This window comes from Lepisosteus platostomus, chromosome 28 (genome assembly GCF_059453375.1).
Source record: "Lepisosteus platostomus isolate fLepPlt1 chromosome 28, fLepPlt1.hap1, whole genome shotgun sequence".
Taxonomy (NCBI): Eukaryota; Metazoa; Chordata; class Actinopteri; order Semionotiformes; family Lepisosteidae; genus Lepisosteus; species Lepisosteus platostomus.
The window spans coordinates 8,095,232-8,119,530 of NC_142638.1; the positions used below are offsets into that span (position 1 = coordinate 8,095,232).

Genomic DNA, 24,299 nt, shown 5'->3' on the forward strand with positions numbered 1-24,299 from the left:
GATAATGTGCTATGCAAAACAATAACAGACAAAACAGTTGTCTGACATTCAAAGAAGGGCTACATATCATGTGAAACATGGAGCAACTGTTTAAAGAGTCTTTTTTGAGCTGTGTCTTGCATTCAGCAATGTTTTGTGAAGGAAAAAGTAAATAAAAGTTTTCTGTCAGCTTAACGGCTGTTTTGAAAGACCTGTAGCTGCACCAATAAACAATACAAATTGAATGCCATTAGGTATTTCGTTATGACTTTGTCAGATTTCTCCCGACATCTGCTGAATCTGTGAGCACAGCTGTTTTCCAAAGCATCCCATTTCGATTTACGGAGCCAGAAGGAAAACATTTTTTTTGCTCTGCTCGCCTGCATTGTTCGAATAGTCTAGAGCCAAGCTACCCTACAGCTTTCTTTTTTGATTTTAAGAAATTTGTCCCGGTGACGGAGATCTGGACCCTTTCCTCACCTGGAGCACCGATTAATCTGGAAACCCTGGATCACAAATCCTGCTTCCTGTGCACGTGTGGTCCGCTAGCTCTGAACGAGATGCCTCAGGGAAAACCACGGGATGTGGTTTGATTCTTTATCTCTGAGAACTTATTCTGCTCTCTTCCAACTTCCTCCTTTCCTTTACCTCTTCACTAGGTCCAAATCGTTCACAAAAAGATTGACCTGAGCAACGTCACATCAAAGTGTGGATCCAAGGACAACATTCGTCACAAACCAGGTATTTATTTTTGTGTGACGAGTCTTGGGACTTTTGATGCATTGATAAATAATGCACACAGGACCAAGGAACGTTATAGGTACAGACAGAACAAAGAAACTAACCATATAGACTTCCTTTCTGACAGATCTATATCCTGGAAGCTCTAATTTGTAAGAGTAAAGTATTTTAAATATGTTAAAGGAGCCTTTCATATCAGTTTATTATATGCAACGATTTGCATTTTCCTACTAAGAAAAAGCCACTAAGAAACGATTAAAAAAAAGTCTTAAAAAGTTTTTGATTTGCAGCCTATCAAGGAAGTATCTTGCTCTGAGCTTCCCTTAGCATTTAACATTTCTTTCTGGTTAATATTGCAAACAATTTCAAGTTATTTCTAAATGAATTTATTTTAAAAATGGTAAAATGTGGCGGTTTGCAGTTTTCTTTTTCTTCCAACAGGTATCAAGCATTTCAAACATAGCTTTAATGATTACAGTTAACAGAGCAAATGTCCTTAACCTTGTCAGCTGCCTTCACACTCAGGCAAGTTTCTCTTAATCAGAGTAACCAGAGTTAGTTAATCCCAAATGTTCAACCAGAGCTCATCAATTATTTGTTCCTGAATTATTGTAGCAAAAAGACATTTGGGAAATAATGATTACCTTCATATTTTGCTATGTAGCTCACAATGTTTGAAATATCAGAACAGATGCTTCTTTTCTAGTCATGAACAGTGATATGTGTGGAGTGTATCTCTGTGAAGTGTTGTTTTAAGGGGTTTGTCAAGACGGTTACAAAAGACAGGAGAGATGACAACAACCAAGTTCAATCACTCAGTAATTAGCAGTAATTAGCAAATCACTCCTGATGTCATTTCCTTCCATTCCATTAAAGCACTATAAATACTGAACCCTTTCTCTCACTCATATACGTCTCTTTGCATCCCTCCTCCTCCCCCCCTCCCCTCTCTACAGCTGCCCTCACTCTGCAAGGGGGGTCTCAGCCTCCTCGTCCTCTGGCCAGGAGGTCAGCCCTCAGCCAAGCGGGTTAAGCCAAATTTTCACTAAGCACTCCATAATTCTTTCAGTGCACTTTATTCTTGGGTGGTGTTGTTATACCCAGTGAACCTGCATTGACTGTGTGTAATATCCTCCATCACCAGGAGGGGGCAATGTGGAGATCAAATCGGAGAAAATGGATTTCAAGGTCCAGTCGAAGATTGGGTCTCTGGGCAACATCGGCCACGTTCCTGGAGGTGGTAACAAGAAGGTAAACTCCCTCTGCCCTGACTGCAGCTTCTGATGGTTTTAGAACATACATTTCGTTCCTTTTGTTCTTACAGGAACAACACTATTTGCGCTTTTCTGTGAATCCTGTATATGTTTTACGTGAATCACCTTAATGTTTTTATATGATCTTTTCCATACTTACAGTATGGAAACTTTCAGTGCTTAGACTTTGAAATACTTTGATAATGGAACAACGCCTCAGTTTGCAGAATTGACATTTTCTTTTTAAAATGTCTACTTTGAGAAGTCACTGAGTAATGGTTCTGTGTGTTGATGCCTCAATTGACTGTCCACTTCCAAGTTCCTGTCTCTGGGTTTCCTGGCACAGCTGATGAATAATCTTGCCTTGCAAACTTTACTGCAATAATTCCTGCTGTCATCTTTTGCAACTTGCTCAGAGTTCCTGCCTTGTTCTTTTCAGCTTTTATTCAATAAGATGGAAGTATAAAACATCCCACATCTTCCTCGTTAGACTGCAGACACTAGGAAGAGACAGAATTAAGGTTTCCATGGTTTAGGTTTTACAGCCCTGTGTCTGAGAAGCATTTAATCTTCTTAACCACAGAATGTGAGATCTTTATTTTAGAGTACCTACATGTGGTATCTGGTATTGGAAAACTGGAAGCATGTTTGTATGTGAAAAGCTCATACAAAACACCCAGGCCACTGGAGAGCCTTGTGATTCTGGAATCCCTCAGCACAGTTGTCTGTTATTATCCTGTTTAAAAATGGACATCTTGATGGTGTCAGTTCCTTTAGTTAGATGCAGATTCTGGGTGTACAGCGTCTCCTCAGTCTACCAAAGAAAGCTGAAGGATTTGGTAAAAATGTAACCGCAAAGAAGTTTGTGTTTATCCTGTGCTCTGAGTAGATGCTGCTGTTCTTCTGTCAGCTTCCAAACTGTTAGGAAAGAATTTGGTTTTTGTCCGTTTAAATTTAATAGCAAACAGGAATGATGTTTGTATTTGTGTACTTCGTGGTCTGGCATCCCAAACGCGCAGATTGTGAGGGCTGGAACATGAACGCACATTATCTGGGCACAGCCCAAATCTTTATTTTCCTTTAACCGACTGTGACGGTTGATGAGTATCAAGAAAGTTTTCGTTTCGGTGACAACAGCTCTTAGTGCCGAAGGTTGCCTGCCTGTAGCCAATTGGCTGCTGTATTAAAAGTTCAGAAGAGAGCCTCGAAGGCAAGACCAATACAAAAAGCAAATTGGGACCCTGTTTGGACTTGGTTTCAGATGCATTTCTGAACACTGTTCCAAGTCGTTTTAAGATCGTAGTCGCCCCTGCTCATCAAGGTGAGACCTGCTGTTCACAACTCACCCCGCTGTCGTCGGCTCAGTCAGACTCCCCTCCGGTGACTCCATCCTCTCAGCCAAGGGTTCGATTCTCCAAAGTACGATCCCGAACCCGCTGAGCAGCAGCTGGGTAGCTGAAGGAGTGAGGGCTGCTCTCGGAGCACAGGCCTGGGGCTGTGGCCCTGACGTCTCAGGAGCGAGCCTGGGAGCGCATCAATAAAATTAAAAAAAAAACACAACCAATGCCAATTCCAAGCTCCTCCCCTCAGAAAAAAAAAAAAGCTTGAACAGTATTTCCAAATGCCTCCCAGTTTCCGCCATCCTTCTGCGATCCAGACTGGCGATCGCCTGACTCCCTGCTTTCCTTTCCCCTTCTCCTCTGCCTCGCTGTGCCACGCATGCGCCGCTGCCCTCTCTACCTCTGCCCACTGCCCTGTCTTCCCCTCTCATCTTTCTGTCTCTCACCCCCCTGGGCCACAAAGAGCAAAGGACAGGGAAAAAATGACCTTAGTAAGGCAATAGAAAAGAAGAAATCAGAACCAGTGATACAACTGTACTATCACAACTGTTATAGCATCACTACTATACTATTACTGCTATAGCATTGTTACTAACTTTACTATTGTTATAGTACACCACAGTCTAAGGTCCTCACCAGTATGAGTCATTCTCATTAATTGGCCCTGCTAAACAGGACCGATAGATATCAGCTGCCTGATAGATATCATGACCGCTTCACAGTTTTAGAAGGACATTGGCAAATCCTCTGCCTTCTGCTTCTTACATTGAATGACGTCTCTTAACACAGCTGATTTCTACCGCTGGGAAATGGTCATGGTTACTTGAAAGCTGTATATCCCATCATTCATGGTGAATTCTGACACATTTTGGCCAGATTTTTCTTTTGTTTTCGGTCTATATTTTCTTAAAACATTAATGTTGCTCAGACGTACTAGTTAACAAATCTGGGCTTTTTCAGCATAATATGGATTTCTCTCTTTCTGAAATTGTCAAATGTAAGAAATGATTAGTCTGATGAGATGCAGCAGGAGTTCAGGCCTATAGTCTTGATACTCCCTGTGCTGTATTAATTTTTTGTGTCCCCTTTGGAGATAAATGCTAAGTACATGATTTAAAAAAAATATATTTTAGAATTTCAATTTAAAACCAGACGGGATGCCTGAACAAAGCAGTTAAGAATTATCCCCGGATGAAATCCAGCTGGTGGCCTCAGGAAGTTCCCTTTTGGTTTCTGTTTCTCCATCCTGTTTGATTCCTAAGTTTGATTTTCGTTGTTGTACCCATCCCATTCCGTTTGTTTAACGGCGACGTGCTGCTTCTGCGCGGCGCCCTGGTTTTCATCCGTAGACTGAGAAGGGGAAGGAAATTCCAGAGGGTCCCAAAGTCTCCCTAAATGGGGATTGTCACAGCCCTGCCCCCACTAACACCTGTGAGTCACCCCTTACCACGCCTGCTGTCCCAGAAGAAACCCCCCAGATTAAACCCAAGGACACCAGTAAGTAACCCTGAGCCCGTCTCCATGCCGTGCGCTCGGAGAGAGACACCCAAAGGATGCTTTTCTAAAAATCCATTAGGAATTCCCTTGCCACACATTTTTGGTGGAGAAAATATTCTCTTAAGAATGTTCTGCAGTAACCCTAAAGCTTTCCTTATAGAAAAACATCTGGGGTTCTCCAACATTCCTAATGGATTTTAAAGGATTCATTCATGTTATACGTATATGTTATAGTAAGAATGGGAAACCAGGGACTTCATTAAATTCCTAAATCCCTAAATATTTTATTAAATGCATTTAAGCCTGGTTAAATATTTAGGGATTTCTGTGAAATTCCTGGTTTTACATTCTGACCGTAACATATACTGTATATGATGTTTTTGTATATTTTGTTCATGCTTTTATTATAACAGGACGTATATCCTTTATATTTTGTATAAAGGACATACCTTCCAGACTGTGGTGGATTCTTGGTGAGAATCTCCATAGATTCTTTTGAGGGCACTCGTGAAAGATTTATTTTTGTGAAAGCAAGAATAGGTTTTATAAAACTTGGCGTTTGCAGAGCCGTGCCTTGTTACTACCATTCTTTTAAGCAAACGTGTTAAGTAACTCCTGCAAAAAAAAAATCTGACTGTAAAAGATATTGGGTAAAAACAGTGATCAGATGAAGCATTACGACTGTGCCGTTTTTCTGATACTGGATCTAGAACCCTTAATGACTCTTTCATCTTCGGATTACCCACTTATTTAATACCAATTCAGGTCTTCCACTGCCCCTGTTGGACTCCTGTTACTGCCACACAGTCAGTTTAATATGTATCAGTGCAGTAGAAGCACGTCACGAGGCCGAAGATCAAAAGGACATTCTTCCCATTTCCTTTTTCAGCACAGAACCATTCCTGAGCACAGGGTTTGACAAGTTCACTTGGTCTTCCCTGCGTTCCAGTCTCTGCTGGGGGGGGTAGAGGCAGTGGCTACATGGCTGCACTTGTGTTATTGCAGCACCACGAGCTGCTTCTCCCTGCTCCCACCAGATGGCGCACTCCCCCACTCCCCGCTGAAATGAGTGAGAAGTGCGGGGTTATTTTTTGCAATGAAAAGGATGTCCACCAGTGCACAAGTCCTTCTGAGCTTTGGGCACGCTGAGGTGTCACGGTGTCGAGATGAAAGATGTGCTGCGCGTTGTTGCTGCGCGTGATAACACCCTCTCTGCAGGCTGCCTCGTTTCATCGTGCTTTATGGTGGGTAAAAGGAACTCTGGCGGAACAGTTCACATGGTTGCACGGTTCACAGTCTGGACTGTCCTGTGCTGTCATGGCTGCAGGACCTTCAACAGCCGGATTTGATCAGAGCGAGCTGGCTGATAGACACATATGCACACAGTAGTTCAGGTGGGGAGCTGCGTCAGCGTGTGTAGGCTGCAAAGGAACAAGTAATAGGTTTATTCCATGCTGAAAAAAGAAGAAAGAAGACACAACGTTTCGGCCATGGAGCCTTCTTCAGGTGTGAGAGAGACAGGGCAGTAAGCAGAGGTAATGTAGTGGGAGAACAAGAGCTGGGAGAGAGGAGGAGCGAGGGGCGGGAGCAGGGGACAGAAAGAGAGGCCAATCAAGAGGTCAGAATAGGTGTAGAGAGGTGTGAAATGAAGCCTGCAATGAATAGAGAGAATTTAGAAGAAAATATACATATATATATACAAAATATACACATACACACACGCAAGGGTAGTGTTGCAATCTGAAACGCCAGCAACACATGAACGAAAGCAGGGAGACTCCCCATAACCCAAAGCTCTGATGTTCGACTGGACACCCTGACGCGCTCGAGAAGCAGGTTGCAGGCAATCGGTCACCCCAGGCGTACAGTCTTGGTGCTGGCCTCCGCACCTCGAGGTGTCCGCCTGTCTCCAATCGTCTCCCCCCCCCCTCTTTTGTCTGTCCCGACAGATTGAGAGTCACAAACTGACCTTCCGCGAGCAGGCCAAAGCCCGCACAGACCACGGCGCGGAGATCGTCTACAAGTCCCCCACGGTCTCCACAGACGGCTCGCCCCGCCGCCTCAGCAACGTCTCCTCCACCGGCAGCATCAACATGATGGACTCGCCGCAGCTCGCCACGCTAGCCGACGAGGTCTCTGCGTCCCTGGCCAAGCAAGGCTTGTGATTTCTCTCCCGGGCTCGCCCTCCCCCCAGCAAGGCTCCAGCCCGAGGATCCCCAGGAAAAAGACCCCCCCCCCCACCTTCCCTCCTTCCTTTACCACAACCCCTCGCAGGAGTTTTTCTAACTGGTTACCAGAGCAGCCTGTCTCTAACCTCCCTTTTTGCAGACCAGTTTTTTGGGGCATGACATGTAGACCCAGATCCAAAATAGAGTACAGTGCCGTCATTCGAAGAAGAAAAAAAAATCCGATTTAGTGCAGATCCCTTTATGGAGATGTTTGTTTGCATTTAAAAAAAAAACTGCTGACCGTTTCGAGAGGCAGTTAATTGCAAACACTAGCCGCGTCCCTTTAAGCATCCCATGCTTAACATACCCGAACAAAGTAGCCCCCTGCATGAGATTTGCTTAGACACCAGTATATGTATGCATCATGACGTGTCTCGGCTTTTTTTAGTGAATATTCCTGAAAATATGGAAGATGGTCAGTTCTTATGCGAAGGGAGATGACAAAAAAAACAACCATTTCATCAGAAGTAACAAGTTCTGTAAAGAAATGCTATGGCAGATAAAAAGGAAAGGAATTTCCTCCGCTTAAGATGATTTCATCCTTTCATCAACATCATCTGAATGCTCGAGATTTCATGCCCCAAAATTAGGATGATTTTGACAGGAGTAAGCTATTTTTTTTAAATAAAGTGCTGTAGCTTAATTTTTTTTCCTACTTTCTGCTGGGCACATTGCTGTTGAGCACTGGGGCCCAACTCCAGTCCTGGAGTCCAGCGGTGCTGCCGGGTTTTCATTCCATCCCTGTCCCAACTGAGCTGATTAACACTTTTCAAATTTCCAATGTGGATGATTTAAAGAGGGCTGGAAAACCTGCTGGATCCTGGCCTTTGAGGACCAGAGCTTTGCCCCTGTGCTGCAGAGTAACTCGAGGCTAACCTTTCACCACTGCTTTCCTTCGAAACGACTAGAGCTTTAATTTAAATTCTTCCCCCAGTGTGGGTAGTGGAATATGTCTTCTTTAGATTTTTCAGTACGTGCTTCTTGAGATCATTGGAATAGCCTAGCCTTGTTTGAAACCGATCCCCCCACCCAGATGAGTTTGAATAAGGTGGAAACAATCAAGTTTATTTCCCTGAAGTGGTTTGCGTCCAGTTACAGACAAGCAGCACCAATTCTGCTCTTTGGAGTGTTTCAGCAGGTGCCCCAGCAGTTTACGTTCCAAGTGATTTTCCCTACAAAAGCTGCTTTCACTTTCAAAACCAGTTCAGCATTAGTGTTTGCGGTTCATTCAATGTAGCTACTTGAACTGCGACACAGTCTCTATCTTTGGAGGTGAAGTGCCAAGTATCCCCTAGTAGATTCCACATGTAGTTTAGTGTTCTACAACTAGGAGAATAGCTCTCGATAATCCTTAAAGCCAGTATATTCCAGAACTCCATGAAGAGATATTTACATGCTTGTAGTTTGTGCACCTGTTGGGAAAAACGTGCTGTTTGATGTATGCTGGAGAGACAGTAAAAATGTTGATCTTATTTCCAACCATGCTTTTCCTGCTTCGCCTGTGACCTGCAGAGCTGAGAGAAAGGTGTTGCTCTTGCCTCACCTTAGAATACCAAATTTACGGCCAAGTACCAGCTGCGTAAATGTAGTAAAGGTACACTTAATCATGGTATGAGCAGAGGACAGGAGTTGGAAGGCTGATAAAGCAATGAGTAACTGGCACACAAGTAAAAAAAAAAACATAGAAGTCTGGGAACATACCACACTGAAATATTGGGATGAGCTTTCAGGAGGAAAGGCTGGTGGGGAAACTTTGATTTGGCATTTTGTTTTGTTCAGGTGCCAGTCAGTCTATGGCAGGGCCACACTGTGGGTGTTGCTCTTTTTTATTTTAAATTTACAAGACGGCATCAGAGGTCAGCTGTGCTCCTCCTGTATTTCAACTTGCTATCCCCCTGCTAGCTCAGGAACAGCAACTGTATCTGCAAATACTGCTGCTGCCACCTTTCTATAAACCCTATAATACTCAGTGTTATATTTATAATACTGAGTATTATATATATGTATAAGTCATGACATATTTAATCACATAGAGGATCCAGTGTCTGGAAAAAAGGTGGTGCACCTGTTGTCAAAATACCGTCATGCAAGAAGTGAAAAAATACCAAGATAGTTGCTGAAATCCTGTTGTCGGCAGGAGTGAACTATGGAGCTGTGTAAATACAGTGTACTGAAGCACATCTTCAAATAAAGAAATCTAACACAAGACGAACAAAAGTAGCAGGTGGGGTAAGATGCTTAAAAGAATTTTAGTGTTTTTTTTTACTGGCATTTTAATTAAAACTATACTTGCCGATAGTTTTTTTTATGCTTGTAGACTTGTAGAATACCATGAGGAGTTGCCTTCTCAATGTGAATGAAGTAGATCAAAGCGGTTTTTTTATAGAATAACTACTTTCTCTATTGCATTTCATGTGTTGCCGAGTCAAGATTGAGGTTTGTTTCTGGTGATGCTAGGTGCTGTCATCCCATGTCACCCAGGTGTCCTTTACAATCGGCTGCAGCAGACAGATCATCTTGCGATCAGGGGCTTGGAAATGATTTGGCGTACGATTCCCAGGCATGCGAGAGCAGTGTTCTGCAACTTAACGCAATAAACCAGAGCAAGACTGGTTTAACAGCAGTTATCAACAAAGATGCTCAAGGCTTGGGTCAGGTTCTCATGACAACCATCCTCCAGAATAGCTTCCAAAATAGTAGTTTCATATTGATCAGTATTAATGGTGATGTTAAGCTTTCATTTTGATGTATTGGAATAAATGTCATGCAAATCTGAATGCAGTTTATCCCTGTACCATTCTGGCCTGTCACAATACTGTATATACAGGCACACGAACACAGCGGCATCGCTCTTCCTGTGAGTTGTAAGGGAATTCTGGGGCAGTTTTCTTCCCAGAATTAGTTGCGGGGTCTGCATTAACTTGACCTTTTCAGGACTCAGACCTGTGAATTTTATGTAAAGGGTTTCCCCTAAAGGTGTAGCCAGGAAGCAGGTGTATAGGTAATGCTATTTTTTTTTTGTTCTTGAATTTTTTGGTTTTGCTTTTTTCCCCACCACATCTCACTTTGCAGTCGGTAAAATTACTTCTCCCAAAGAGTTACCATGGCTGTGTGGTTGATTAAATTTTTGCTAGTTTGGCATGTACCTCAGAATCTTTATAAAGCTTAACCGTAAGATAAGCAAGTCAATTGGAGTTTTGGTTCTGTATTCATTATCTGAGACACAAGAGCTGTATGTGGAAGAGGTCACTGGGCAATGATGTCAGCAGTGACACAGGCTATTTTAAGTGTCCAGCATTGCTCTTTCTTGGTGCATGCTTTGGTGATCAAATGATGCCAAGTTTAAGATCACTTTATTGGCCAGATACAATTTCTTGCATTAGGAATTTGTCTTTTTCGCATACCCCAGCTTGCTCTCCATGAGACACACAGACATGGAGAGAAGCTGGGGGTCACAGCGCAGGGTCAGCCATTTATACAGCTGCCCTGGAGCAGCTGGGGTTAAGGGCCTTGCTCAGGGGCCCAACCGAGTAGGATTCCTCTGCTGGCCGCAGGATTCGAACCGGCAACCTTCCAGCCACAGGCGCAGATCCTGAGCCACAGAGCCGACGCTCCGCCCCTGGTGGTTCTGTTTAGCGTTGTCTTAGGGAGACTTGTGCATGGTCCATCAGGGCAGTGGTTTCGTCTTTGAAAGTAAAGTCAATTTAATTTCCATCATGCCGATTCTGCTTGGGGTGGGGTGGAGGTGAGATTCTTTACCTTCTGCACAATGTCTTGGATAGATATACAGTATAAAATAGAAAATATGAAGATCAATCCTCGCAGAGCCTCCACTGGTGTGTTCTTGTGGGTGAGAAGAAACCAAGCTCTTCTCGTTATCATCTGTAGTTCAGCTGTATGATCAAGTTAGGCTTCAGCAGCCAGAATGAGGTCTAGCATCTCTCATACAAATCAAAACTGACCTGGTGATGAGTGTTTCTTGTCCTTTGTTCCTTTCTAAACACACAAAGCTGAAAGGCTTCCTTTCGACCGACAAAATACAGTTCAGGATTATGTGTTGGCTTAAAACAAAATGACTTAAAACTTAGTAAAAGTTTTCTTTTTCAGCCGTCTTTTGGCTAAGACTTTTACACGGCAGTTTCCGTCTATGGCACAGGGGCTAGAGTAGATAACCCTAAAGCAGGGGGAGCTGTGCCGAAGTGTGATACAAACCGTTTCGGACCACCGGAAAGGCAGGGTACGAGGAAACTCTCCAGATCCGTCACGCGACATCACCTACATCACTTTTTATAAGGAGAGTGAGGGGGACCTCTGTTCATTTTACCCTTTGTCGTTCCTCCAGTGCATTGTTGCTTCCTAGCGCGCCTTGTGGCATTTTTGTGCATCATTGTTAGCGCGTGCCTGCACTCCTCGTCGATGATGGTGATTGAAATACAGGGCTAGCTGACCTCAAGAGAAAGAACGAGAGCTGCCGGTGAACACAGGGTGGCTTCCCTTCAAGAACCTCAACACTTCATATAACTGTCCTCTCTCACAGACGGATTTCTCAACAGCACCAAAAGCTCTAAAAATCTGTATTTCAGTGAAGGGCTAGAGAGCACCGGTAAACAGGCGAAAGTGCTTTACATCGTGACTTACCATTAAACAGCCGCACCCGTCTTGCTTCCTTGTGGCCTTCAGACTCCAGTGTTAAGTTTGTGCTGAGATCTGGTCAAGTCGATTTTACCCAATCAGCTTGAGGTGAGGACGAGTATTTTTTCAGAATGTCTTACTGTGGGATGTCTTGACTTGAAAACCCTTCTGCGAAATTAGTGCAGCATCCAGCAAGCTCATTCCCTGGCACTAGGGTATTAACAAAAATCGAGGTCAGTGTCACAGGGTACATTAAAAGCATTGAAGATGCTGGTGGATGAACAGGAGAGGCTTTTCAAATGTTTTTCTGAAACCCTTTGATGACATTTGAATGGCGAGGTTCAACAGGTGTGATGTATCCCATGTTAACTGTCCTGCACAGCCTAATGAAACAGCTCTCTTCAGGTGCAGGCAATGCATATCAAAGACATCAATATTTCCTCATTTACGAAGTTAAATGCATCAATGCTTAAAGCTTGTGTCATGCACCTTTTTTTCTAATGGTATTCCGTGGATGTGAGATGTAACCGATAAGAAAATGATTTTAATGTTCTGCTGGCAATTCCTTAATTTATAATCTTTCTTTTGCTCCTTTCCTGTATTTTTTTTCTCCTGACTTTGCTAATACTATATGTAGGAACGTTTCATTCAACTGACCAGCTTGAAAAGATTTAAACTGAAACCTTGGGCTTTGTCAAACGTGAACACAATGATACCAAGTGCTCTAAACTGAAACGCACATGAGGACTACATTTGAGTGCTCTCTAAAAATATTACTGGGGTCAGAAAAAGGGTGTTTGGAATTAATTGACTGCTGTTAATGTCGGGCCTGATTGTTGAATAAAGAAAACCTTCAGAAGAAATTGTTTGAAAAGGACACAGCTCTCTTTGGTCCAAGTGCTATAGAAAATTAACTTTGTAAATCTGAACCTTACCTTTTTCTTTCACCTTATCAATTGGATTGCTGCTTATTCGTAAGGAAGAATGTGCACAATCGTAAACTGTCCCCGTTAAGGAACAGCAGGAGTTATAACCTACTTGCCACTACTTCTGTAAACAAACAAAAACAAACTCGTCCAGTTGTTTTCATGAACATGTCCGGTTTCCACCTACGGAAAACTGGGAGGGCCTAGTGTGATGCCTGGGAGTTTAGATCTGAATAAAGTACCTTAGGTATTCGCTCAGCTTTTTCCATACCACAATTTACATTTAAATAGCGTGAGAACACCATAGTAGGAATCATTAGTGGTTGGCTGGTATTGAACTGTAGCAAGAAGGGATTAGAACACGCTTCAGCTGTTGGGCTGCCGGTCCAGGCTAGTCTCTGTAATGTGCGGCTGTTCAATGCCTGATCACATGGAGGCAGCTACAGGTTCTGTACTTTTACAACTTGAATGCAGTCTGAGCATTTTGTTTTTCCTGTTAGTAACGGGCAGTGGAAAGCTTTAGATTAAATCAAACTGACCACTACAACACCGCAGGACGAAAAAAAAAAAGTTAAGCCAAATTAATGATCCAAGAATTCAAATTGAAGCGCACAGATCTCTTTTTAAATTGGACACAAAAGGCATAGGCTTTAAGGCTGTTTCAATAAACTCATTCCCAGGAAAGTATTTGCTCCAGGGAGCAAAAGCATCTTGGCTCTTTTGCAGCGCTGAGTTCCTTTAGAGGCCTGCAGTGTTTTTCTATGTACATATATTTGTTTTCTCTATTATTAATGGCCACCAACTTATACCGATCCAGAAACATTAAAATTACAAACTGCAGGAGTGCAAGGTTCCATTCTATATCCATACTGTACATCTGCAGTCCCACAGATTCATGATTGTGGAGAACAGCCTTTTGATCTGAGTAATGAGGGTATTAGGGTAGTGGCAGATGCCTTACAGTGTCCTTCTTTAAGCTGACTGGAACGGAAAGAGTTGGTGCTGTAAGGCTTTTTTCAGTGTTGTAAATTCTTCTTAGCTTCACTTGGGGAGTTTCAAGGTACTGCAGTTTAAATCTCCTTAATGCCTTTTTTAATTTTATTTTTCCAAACCTCTGCTGAGTTCTATTGCAGATCTACATTCTAGCTTGGCAATTTGTGATTGTCCATATCGTTATTGTGTGTTTTATTAATGATAACTGGTTTACACTGATACTCGTTGCTGTAAACGTGAATTTGGAAATAAAGTCGGTATTGAAGAACATTTTCGGGGTTTCGTTTTGTCCTTTATTCTACATTTTGTACTTCAGGAAATGTGAAGTTGTGCCTGTAACCGGACCCATCTTTCTCATTACTCATCAAAAGCAGTAGATTTGAATCTGCAAAAAAATAAAACCAATGCACCTAAAAGAGGCAGAAAGTAAGGAAAACTGAAGTTGAAATTAATGGGGGGGAAAAAGAGTCTACGCAGAATTATTAAATGCGCCATTAAAATGAACAAGATAAGTAGGAATCTCCAACACTAAGAGCTGAAAAACCAAAAGGTTAAATTAAGTTAAAAAGGCAGGAAAGAGGTCATAGTCGAGAACCCCGATATGAAAAGACCAATTTTACAAGAAGCTGAAGGCAAAGGTTACGATCCTTTTGGGTTAAAACCCTAAGACAGGCCTCTTCCACAAAGATGGGAAGATGTACAAGGAGTTTCCCCACCTCCAACCAAAAAATGGAAAAAAAACTGGAAAACTACCTTATTGTTTTGTATATTTTTAATTGCTTTTTTAATAGTTTGCCTTCTTTATTTTTTAGAAGCACGTACAGTGCTTGCCAGTAGGTTTGTTGATAAATTTTAACAAATAGTTGCTTCTCTGCATAAAGAATTTTTTTTGTTTTTTTTTTCTTCCTATACAATCAGGACAGCTACAGCCTGAGCTTCAATTACACAGCCTTTAAGAAACATATATTTACAAAATAGAACTCTATACAAAGCACAAAGGGGCGTCTGAAACTTTCAACAACCTTTCAAGACTGTTCACTAGATTGGAAACTCTAGAATGACTAATTTAACCCATACAATACAGCATCTCTTCAACACTCTTACACATAGTAGATTGGCTGCTCATTAAGTAGTTTTGCTGATTTTAACAGGCAAATTTAAACACAATAATAGAAAAAAAAAGCTAGCACAGGTGATGATGGTCCCTTATTTTCTCAACAAAGATTTTTTAAAAAATATCCTTTAATTTATAATCCCAACTCCCCCTAACCCTTCGAAACAAAAAAAAAAAAGCAAAGTTATGCTTAAAGGGCAGGAGGGACTGAGGTGAAATCAGTGCCATACATTATCAATTCAAATATGAATTTTTGCCCATACATCAGAAACAGTTATCATAAAATGCTCTGCCATCAAATGGAGAAATATGCCAAGGACAGGTTTTGTAATTCATGAGCTCAACTTTAGACCCCCCCACACCTGTATACAGGGAGGGGTGAAAGACATTAGTTCCCATCACAGTCCAAGACAACAGAAAAGCAAACTGGGCCCACAGTGCTCTTCACAGGCCAGAGGACAGGAGTCCCTTCTGCCAGCCCCATTCCCTTGTGAACCTGATCAAGTGATTGCAACCTGTCCCGTTCTTAGACAAAAAAGAAATCCATCCGGCCCATTAAATTGGATTTAAGTGCATGATTTTGTAAAGAAGTGGCAGACCCACTCACTCCTCCTCCAGGATCAGAACACTCCCCATTTTGAGCCAGAACTACACCTGGTGCAGAAACGGTCATCTCCACATCGCGTGTTTTAGTTCTCAAGCAGGTAATCTTTAACGGCCTCCTCATGGGAATTTTGTTTTCTACTCGGGTCTGTCATGCAAGCAAGACAGGCAGGATAGAGGTGGTCAGCTATTAGGCACATCTATTAACAGTCCAAGTGATGATTTTTTAATCCATCTGAGTTTAAAGCTGAATTTGAAACCTCCACTGCTTTCTTTCCAAGTCCCCAAGACTTGCTAATTTAGGCATTGCTCTATTTAAGATTACAGTCACACCCACAGAGGAAAATGGGAATTACACAATAGCTGGGCAAAACAAAAACCTGATTTTTAAATATGAAGTTTAAAGAAAAAGCTTGTGAAGTTTAAATTGACCCCCTTCTCATTACTATTCTCATACAACAGTTAAAAGGAATTTATCTTTCCTGTCAATACATGTATAATGACTATTAAAATGAGATTATACACACACACACAAGGTGACAGCCTGAACTCTTTGAGGCAGCTGTGGTACAGATGACTGTTGATTCAGAAAGACAAAGACCAATCAAAACTCATGGCAGTTTGTGGAAAAAAGGGAAACATTTCAGAAGGAAAAATACAATTTGGCTTTTTTATTTTTGTCCTCAGTTTACAGTGGAGTGATTTAGTATGCAAAAAACAAGAAAACACAAACCCAGAACTCAGGTAGTTTTAACATGAATGGTTTTAATTGTACTATTTACAAAACAATTTCGCAATCTGATTCTGTTATAACTGCTCCAACAATTATACTAGTACATTGAAACCTGTCTTGCTTTTACTACAAAAACAGAGTACAGTGATACAAGATTGAAAATCACAACTGATGCGTAAAATATAACCTACTATTTATATTTATATATGTATATATATATTTAACAAAATTGGGATTGCATAGCAATTTGCAACTCAAATATGGAATAGTTCTTTCATAAGACTGCTGAATCAGTTACACCAACACAACGTTTAGGGTGACAAAAAAATTGCTAAGCTGAGTAGTCTCCTCCTGCAATCGAAGCGATTGCAATAAATAGTAAAAACATGAAAAGAAAAAAAAAAATCTGGAAATCAATAGTTCGAGTGACTGAAGATTTTCCCTTAAAATTTGCCACCTGAGATCTGGGTGCTGTTTTAGACGGAACGCTAACCGATACAGATGGAATGTTTGTTTCCTTTTGAAGAGAAAACGGAATTTCTCTGCTCCGCGCCGGACAATATTCCACACACGACCGCAGTCACGAGTTTTCCCACACAAGCGTCTCTCCACTTCGCTCCCCTACAGAATTAAGACGATTCTCTTTCTGAATTTCTCACCACCCTGGAGGGCAATGCCAACGAGACATCCGAAACGCCTGTACACCGCAAACACAACCTGTAAGCGCGCCGCTGACCCGTTCCTTTCGCCCGGCTCCTCCCACAAGGCCGAGCTGGTATGAAATCTCGACGTCAAAGACGCTCGTGTGAGCTTCGCAGAGAAGGCCGACGTGTTCATTACAGAAACCCGGGAAAGAGGTCAGTGCTTCTAACACAACCCGCAGTCTTACTGGATCTTCCGACCGGACAAGCCCAGACTCGGCGCTGCATGCCGTGTCTCGTCACAGCTGGTGTGAGAAATGCGATGGGCAGAGCCACAAAGACGACATCGCCACAGAACACAACCCTCCGGGTCAACAGAAATATTTACTTTATTGGAAAGAAACAGGAACCGCTGACGTACAGGACAGCTGGGCGCTGGAGAAGCCTCTGAGCTTCAGGACTCGGAAACAGGCACTCTCCCAAACCACGGCCCATCCCTCAACCCCAGCGCAGCACACGCTCCAGGGGGACTGAAACACTGATTTATACGCCACAACAGAGAAGGACGTCCAATTCGAACGCGAAGTTCTCTTAAAAGGAAACAATGTGACAAGCTTGCGTTAATCTGGGTAAAAAAAAGCATCTGTCACTCCACTTTAAACTAACATGGGGTCACAGACATCAGCTAATCAATAGAAAATACCCCTTTTCCATGACATCGGCTGAGCCCATAGTCTGCTACATAGTGTGCTAGAAGTGTATGCCTACCACATTAGAAGGATGCTGTACCCCGAATCCTCATTGTATTTTACCTTCAACCTAATTTGTAATGGTTTATTCTTTTTTTTTCCTGTGACAAAAACAAGTTTAAAAACAGGTTCTAAATTTCTGTATGTTCACTAAAAACTGTGAAAAAATTTGACTGTGTTTGAATATCAAACAACAGGATCTCTCTTTTTTTTAATGCCGAAAAAAGTCCTCGCGCTTCATTCATCGGTGGGCCACGCGGAGCGCCGCGGGGGGCCTCTGCTTGCCGTCTTCGGAGAGGGGCGAGGCCGGGCCCGGGGCCGGCCCGTTCTCCGACCTGCTGCCGGAGATCCTGCGGACCCCCCGGGGGGGCCGGTCGGCCAGGTCGCCGGGGTCGTCGGGCTCCGTCGGCGGGTCGCACGGCAGGGGGAAGTTCCGCCTCTCCCACGGCTGGACCGTCTGCGGGAGAGGGGGGAGGACGGGAAGCCTTTAGGTCGCGCAGGAGGAGCGCCGGCGCCTACGCCTCACCCCAGGAGAACCTGTGAAGGGTGCTGGCAGCGCTACGGCACGCGCAGGAGGGCAGGAGGCGCGACGATTCAATTAAACCCCACCCCCACTTGAAAATCCCCCCCCCCCCCAAAAAAAAACAAGCTGGCAAAATACTAATAAACCATTAAAACAAACAACAACGACCTCCCAGTTATCCACCCAGTTTCAAACCGCTTCATTTCATTAGGGGTTGCAGGGGAGAAGGAGCAAGCAATGGGCAAGGGCAGGGTACGCCCTGGACGTGACGCCAGGCCATCGCAGGGCACACAGACGCACACGCTCACAAGCAATGTTCCCAGCAGCCTGTGCCACCCTCTCCCAGTTATAATCTGTGAGGGTTCGAGACCTTCCTAACACACGCAGAGAGCGGATTAACTGAACCGGCTCCACCTGCGCCGTGTTTTCCAAGAGACTGAGAAAGCTGTGCTAACAGTGCGAGTCAAGACGAGGCAGGAACAGCTCTGCATGGGCACAGGAGGGGGAAAAAACACGAAAACGGGGGAAAACCGAATTCAAGCTGCGCGGCGCGCCTCCTCACCAGCTCCTCGAAGCTGAAGTCGGGCGTGGAGCAGCGGGTGTCCTCGCTGGCGGGCGGCCGGTGGGAGTCCCGGGAGCCGGGGGTGTGGGGGTTGGACAGGAGGTCGGGGCTGGCGGGGCTGCGCGGGGAGGGCAGGGGCCCGAAGTCCTGCAGCGCCTGGAAGTGCGCCGTGTCGGGGGAGGCGGGCTGCGGGGTCGGGGGGTTCGTGCCGCCCAGCAGGGGGGTCGTCCTTCCGTCCGACGACTTGTAAGACCTGGACGCCAGACAAGGAGCGGGGGGGGGGGGGGGGGGTGTGAGATCAGAGGGGTGTAGCGGCAAACCCCAAAAACCCACCAACTTAAACAAGCGGCCCAGAGCAAACAAAAACCAACACCCCCCGAGTTCACAGGCACTAGAAAACCAAAGCAAGGCTTTCAGGCGCACCCCCAACATCAGCAAACAAACAGCCATCGTGAACGTCACAAAAGGCAGACGTGGTGCACGAGATTTCCCAGATTATTCACGGGAGATGTCCGACCGGGAGGGCCTGAGGTTTGGGCGGCGGTCAATGTTAGTCGGCACGCTGGCCTCACCTGCTTCCCCGTCTCTTGGCGGGAGCACTGGCTGTCCAGGTCCACCGCGAGCGCTCCTGCTCCTCGCACTTCAAGTGCAACTGCGAGAACGCCGCGTCCGACAGGTCTTCGATCTGGGAGCACAGGGGGAGCACAGCCCCGTCAGAGCGGTCCTTACAGCCACAGATCCACACTCTCCCCACCCCCCAACCCCGACCCTATCGCAGGGCCTTATGGAGGTCACTTGCTCTTGCTGGCCTTACTGATGCATCCCTGGGGATTTCTGAACACTAGGGGAGCAAATGGACTCCCACATCACAAACCAATCCAACCACACTGCTCATCTCTGCGCCGGGCCCTTAACCCTCAATCTTCGCTCTTCATGCAGAAAACTACAGGACGTGCGCGACATAGCACATGTGTTTGGAAAGCGCATACCTCAACACTATCATCCTCCTCGGCTATTGGCTGTGCACAAATATCCACTTCTCTCCAACTGGAAAAGATTGAAGATCAAGTATGTTCACAAATTGATCAATTTTAAGCATTTAAACATTAACACTGACATCAAAACTAATACAATGAAATGCGTTATGTAGCACTGAGCAGAAACTGTAAAGTACATGCTGCCTTGTAAAATCATCATCTTTACCTGAGAAGTCTGAAGTTATTTTATTCAAATAAAAATGCACAAGCAGCTGTCGCAAAATAGAAAGCATCTCGGATGAGAAAGATCATCTACCTAGCTGTATCTGTAAATGCTCAATGCTATAATCCTGGAGACTGAAACGTCTTCAGCTGGATTTTAAAGCTGCAAAGTTCACTGCGCCCCAGATCGTGTACAGCGCTTTACCTGGGCGTCAGGATTTCTTTGTACTGGAGCTTCTCGACTCGAGTTGTGGCCGCGACAGACATTGGAATCACGATGTTGTTGATGTCGAAGGAACTCTCGCCTCTTCGCCTTCGCACTGGCTGCTGGGAAAACACAGCAAAAAAAAAGTAAAAATCATGGTAACGAACGCTGGGGGTATACTGGTTATGTTTAAATCAACTGTGTGCGTGCTGTCTAGTAAGCATTAAAAAAAGACATGTTTAAATGATCAATATTTTGGATGACAGGATGAACAAACCCCGTTCAAACACAAAAGAGGAGCATATTGGAATTAAACTGCTGATTTATCAGCCAATGAAAAATGGAAGAAAAAAAAAATCACTAGCTCGACACAGATCAGACCAGAGATATCTGTGAAAGTACAGTGCCCGTCTGTGTGTGAGGCTCTGCTGGAAGTGTACCTGCAAGGATTAAATTAGCATGTTTTTTTATCATCCAATAACTCATCAACACTGCCAAAACAAGAGTGAGAAGAGGCCTTTGCACTGAGCAAGGCCTCCTTACTCAGAAGGGGCGCCGGTGCCCTGTGCTTACTGGGGTACTGCTGGCACTCTGACTGTTGGGAGCAAGGGGTGTGGAGCTCTCCGAGGAGGTGGACAGCTGCCTCATCAAGGGACTGTGGGCAGGGGTGTGCAGGCTCGCCAGGGAGGTGGAGCACGGGCTTCCTGTGTCCAGGAAAATCTTGGGAGTTGCTGGGAAGGAACGGGACAAAAACGAGAAAAAAAAAAAGACCAGGTTAAAAGTGGCTAGGGTACTGTAACCAGGCAGTTTCCAAACAGTGCATCATCCCATATGAGGCTTTACACTGCAAGCTTGTGGCAACGTTTTTAGGACTAGAAAAAACAGCTATAATAATAATTGCTTACACTTATATAGCGCTTTTCTGGACACTCCACTCAAAGCGCTTTACGGGTAATGGAGACTCCCCTCCACCACCACCAGTGTGCAGCCCCACCTGGATGGTGGATGGTTGGTAGCATTAATCTCAGGAGAACCAGACCACCTTTCATACACCTGCCCCCCCCCTCAAGATATTTTCCTGTAAGTAGCTACTCCGAGCTGCCACTACATCATGATCTCCACGTGTGAGCGGGCCAGGGGCAGGTGCAGCAGGGCCTACTCACTGTCCGTCCTCTCGATGGAGTGCTCTCGCTGCCTCTTCCTGCTGTGGCTGCTTTTGTCGTAGGCGGTGGGGGTGAGGGCCGGGGCGCGCTCCGCGGGCGTCCTCTCCAGCTTCGACATGCTCAGCAGCTCGTCCAGCTGCTGCTGCTGCTGCCGGTGAAGCTTGTCGGGTCGGACCTTGTGGTGCGAAAGCCCTGGGGAGCGGGAAGGGGGGAAACGGATCAGCGCCTCCTCTTGGAAGAGCCGTGGCATTAAAAGGGGAACTTCAGTCCCCGTTTCTTAGACTGGCTATTGAATCATGGTAACAAAATGAATTCATTGACCATATAACAGAGAAGTTTTTGAAATTTCAAATTAGTCACAAAATAGTGAACTTTCTGAAAGTGCTGTAAGTAACTGCAAGCCGCTGGTCTCGCCACGGGTGACCGGGTTCCCATGAATGGCCCTGTGATGCAAGCTGGCCCTTCCTCCTCACTAGTCACTGTAGTGACTAATGTAACGTAATGTATGAGTGAATAACTGCAGGCTGCGAAGCAGACATTTCACTACTGACAAGGAGTATTTGTCAGCTCTTGAAATCCATAGCTATAATTTTATTGGATTAATAGAGATGTATTCATATGCCTGTTTGTTTACAGTCAATTAAATTACTGTAAATGCAACCAAAATTGGTATAAATTGGAGGTTTTAGATAAGACCACTTTATTGGCCATATACAATTTCTTGTGTTAGGAATTTGTATTTTCACAGACCCCAGCTTGCTCTCCATGAGACACACAGACAGGGAGAGAAGCCTGGGGTCAGAGTGCAGTGTCAGCCATTTATACGGCGCCCCTGGAGCAGTTGGGGTAAAGGGCCTTGCTCAGGGGCCCAGCGGAGTACAACCCCTCTGCCGGCTGCGGGATTCGAACCAGCAACCCTCCGGCCACAGGTGCAGATCCTGAGCCACAGAGCCACCGCTCCGCCCGCTACAAGATACTCTGCACATTTTTACTTTTACTGTTGTATGAAATCAAATACAAAAATAGTGCTGCAGTTCTCCTTTAATGCAAACGCACCGGTAACACTGTGTGCTCATGTTAGGATTCCGCAAAGGGCTTCCCAATATTACAAACTTGCATCAACTCAAGACTTCATGAAAACAGAGGGAGCTGGAAAAAATGAAACACTGTAAGAAGGTCACAACTTACTTGCAAGCAGGGAGTTTGTCAGCTTGTGTTTGTCTTTGGAAGTGGAGTCCGGTAGGCGACCGGACAGGGATATTTTGTGTTTTAGGGAGAGCTTCTTAAGGGGCTTGATTTTCTCCAGAGGTTTGTTCTGCCAGTGCGACTTCATCACCCTCTGGAAGTGCAGGTTCATGGACACATCTGGAACCAGAGGGAGTCGGGGTACTGAGCTTATTTAAATCCTGTTAGTCAATATAGGCAGACAGCTACAACACTATTTATTATACTTATTTATATAAACACTCTTTATATTTATTATACATATTATCTATTATACTATCTTCCTCTGCCACATTCCCAGTTTCAGACCAATCAAGCGTCGATTCATTTAGCAATTTGGATATTGTTACCGTTTTTGTAGAAAGTGAGTAGAAATTATATTAAAAATGAAACATCAATCTTTTTTAACAATCTAAACTTTCCCTGGAGCTCCACTAGATGGTGCCCTATGCCAAAATTTTAAACACCGTCCTAAGATCAAGCTTTATTTTTTGCCTCCACTTTTCCTTGAATTAGAATTCTACACATCCCTCAGTCATTGAGAAATCCAAACATGTCAATGAGAGGCAAACCTAAACGTGAATCAAATATTTTTTCTGCCCAATTGTTTTTCCTGCCGAACTCTCCTAAGTAACCATTTTTACTTTTCACAATATTGTTCAATACCGATTTGATCTAAACGTGTTTCCGTAAATCAAGGGCATGAAGATCGCTCCCTTTTCCTAGCGAAAGGTAGCGATACAGTGAGCAAAGAAAATGCTGAGAACTGCTCATGACAATGACATACTAGAAGGACTCAAAATGCCTGATCTTTTCCACCTGAAGCACATTTCTAGACTACGGAGAGAGTTCATGTTAGTAAAGACATGGTGCACAGGTGCTTACCATCGGAGAAGGAGAGGATGGGGTGGACACAGGGGTCGAACAGGGACAGTCTTTCCAGCAGCGGGGCTTCGTACTGGACCTCCGGGGACGGCGACACGCGGCTGCCGCAGATGACGCACTGCGGATTGACGTCACAGCTGCAGCGCGGCCCCGCGCTCCGCTGGACCTGCTGACCGGAGACCAGGGGTGAGCGCGACTCCCAGAAAGACCAGGCCCCATTTCTGGGGATCTATGAGCCCCCCCCCATCCTCGTTAGAATCGAAAAGGTGCAAAATAAGTTTTGGCAACCAATCCCGACACAGCCGGTTTCAGTGACTGCAGGATGAACAACGTGCCAGATCTATTCTGCACCAAACCCACTACATCAACACCACTCGCGCTATTAAGTTGCTTTATGGAACTGTTTAGGGGCTGTAAAAACCACTGCCAGGTGTGCAGACTGGGGATGCATGGGAAAGAGCCCTGAAGGCAAGGATCTGTCCGAAAGCCAGCAGGACACTTCAACGGCTCGGCTCTCTCACCTTACGGTTCAGGTTGGCGACGGCACTGGGCCTGACGAGCCGCCGCTTCTTGTAGGTGAGGACGGGGCGTGTCCGCGCGGCCACACACGTGCTGTCGGCAGGCGAGGGGAGCGGGTTCAGGCGCTGCTTTTTGCCCGTCAGCTCCTCCGTGTCGGAGCTGTCGGGCGACCCCGCGTCGGGCAGGCCGCGGTGGAGACTACGGGCGAGAGGTCGCAAGAGTCACGTCAAGGTGGTCCCGGGCCGCGCGGCGGCAACAACACGCTACACCCTCTCCGGGACGCTGCGTTATCAGCACAACGAAACACGTGTCCTACCTGTTGATGACTCCATTGACGGGCCGGGCAGGGGCGCAGGCCTTCCGCGGGGCGCTGTCGGCAGAGGGGCTGTGTGAAGGGGCCAGGCTCTCCGACGCGTCCGAAGTGCGGTTGTCCTGCAAAACAGCCACAGCGATTAGAAATCCCTGATGCCTCCTGTCAGTCAGCTGCCCAGACATGGGGAGAGGTGTCCGAATACAAGCGAATTCCTGGGTCGCGCCGCGTGGAAAAGCTTAACTCTGTCCAACCGAAAACAAAGACCAGCACTGTCCCG

General features: G+C 45.1%; 2 protein-coding genes across 17 annotated transcripts in view; one reads left to right on the forward strand and one right to left on the reverse strand.

Annotated features, from left to right (window-relative positions):
• Positions 1-13,859, forward strand: part of maptb (microtubule-associated protein tau b) — a 59,755-nt gene extending 45,896 nt beyond the window's left edge. For 10 of the 14 annotated variants that reach the window (XM_088622794.1, XM_088622795.1, XM_088622796.1 and 7 more), the window contains 4 exons: positions 639-720; positions 1,677-1,748; positions 1,865-1,971; positions 6,760-13,859. In XM_088622794.1, the coding sequence (XP_088478920.1) occupies positions 639-720; positions 1,677-1,748; positions 1,865-1,971; positions 6,760-6,975 (477 nt within the window). In that variant the 3' untranslated portion in view covers positions 6,976-13,859. Of the gene's footprint in view, positions 1-638; positions 721-1,676; positions 1,749-1,864; positions 1,972-4,662; positions 4,811-6,759 lie in introns of all 14 variants that reach the window. The other 4 variants (XM_088622802.1, XM_088622807.1, XM_088622800.1 and 1 more) reach the window with 3 other exon arrangements.
• Positions 13,860-14,343: 484 nt separating this feature from the next.
• Positions 14,344-24,299, reverse strand: part of kansl1b (KAT8 regulatory NSL complex subunit 1b) — a 54,458-nt gene continuing 44,502 nt past the window's right edge. For 2 of the 3 annotated variants that reach the window (XM_088622790.1, XM_088622791.1), the window contains exons 5-15: positions 24,026-24,141; positions 23,712-23,907; positions 23,191-23,359; positions 22,270-22,446; positions 21,082-21,273; positions 20,492-20,649; positions 19,919-20,040; positions 19,504-19,561; positions 19,087-19,199; positions 18,515-18,767; positions 14,344-17,886 (exon numbers count right to left, since the gene is read on the reverse strand). In XM_088622790.1, coding sequence (XP_088478916.1) covers positions 17,671-17,886; positions 18,515-18,767; positions 19,087-19,199; positions 19,504-19,561; positions 19,919-20,040; positions 20,492-20,649; positions 21,082-21,273; positions 22,270-22,446; positions 23,191-23,359; positions 23,712-23,907; positions 24,026-24,141 — 1,770 coding nt within the window. In that variant the 3' untranslated portion in view covers positions 14,344-17,670. The remainder of the gene's footprint in view (positions 17,887-18,514; positions 18,768-19,086; positions 19,200-19,503; positions 19,562-19,918; positions 20,041-20,491; positions 20,650-21,081; positions 21,274-22,269; positions 22,447-23,190; positions 23,360-23,711; positions 23,908-24,025; positions 24,142-24,299) is intronic. The other variant, XM_088622792.1, reaches the window with a different exon arrangement.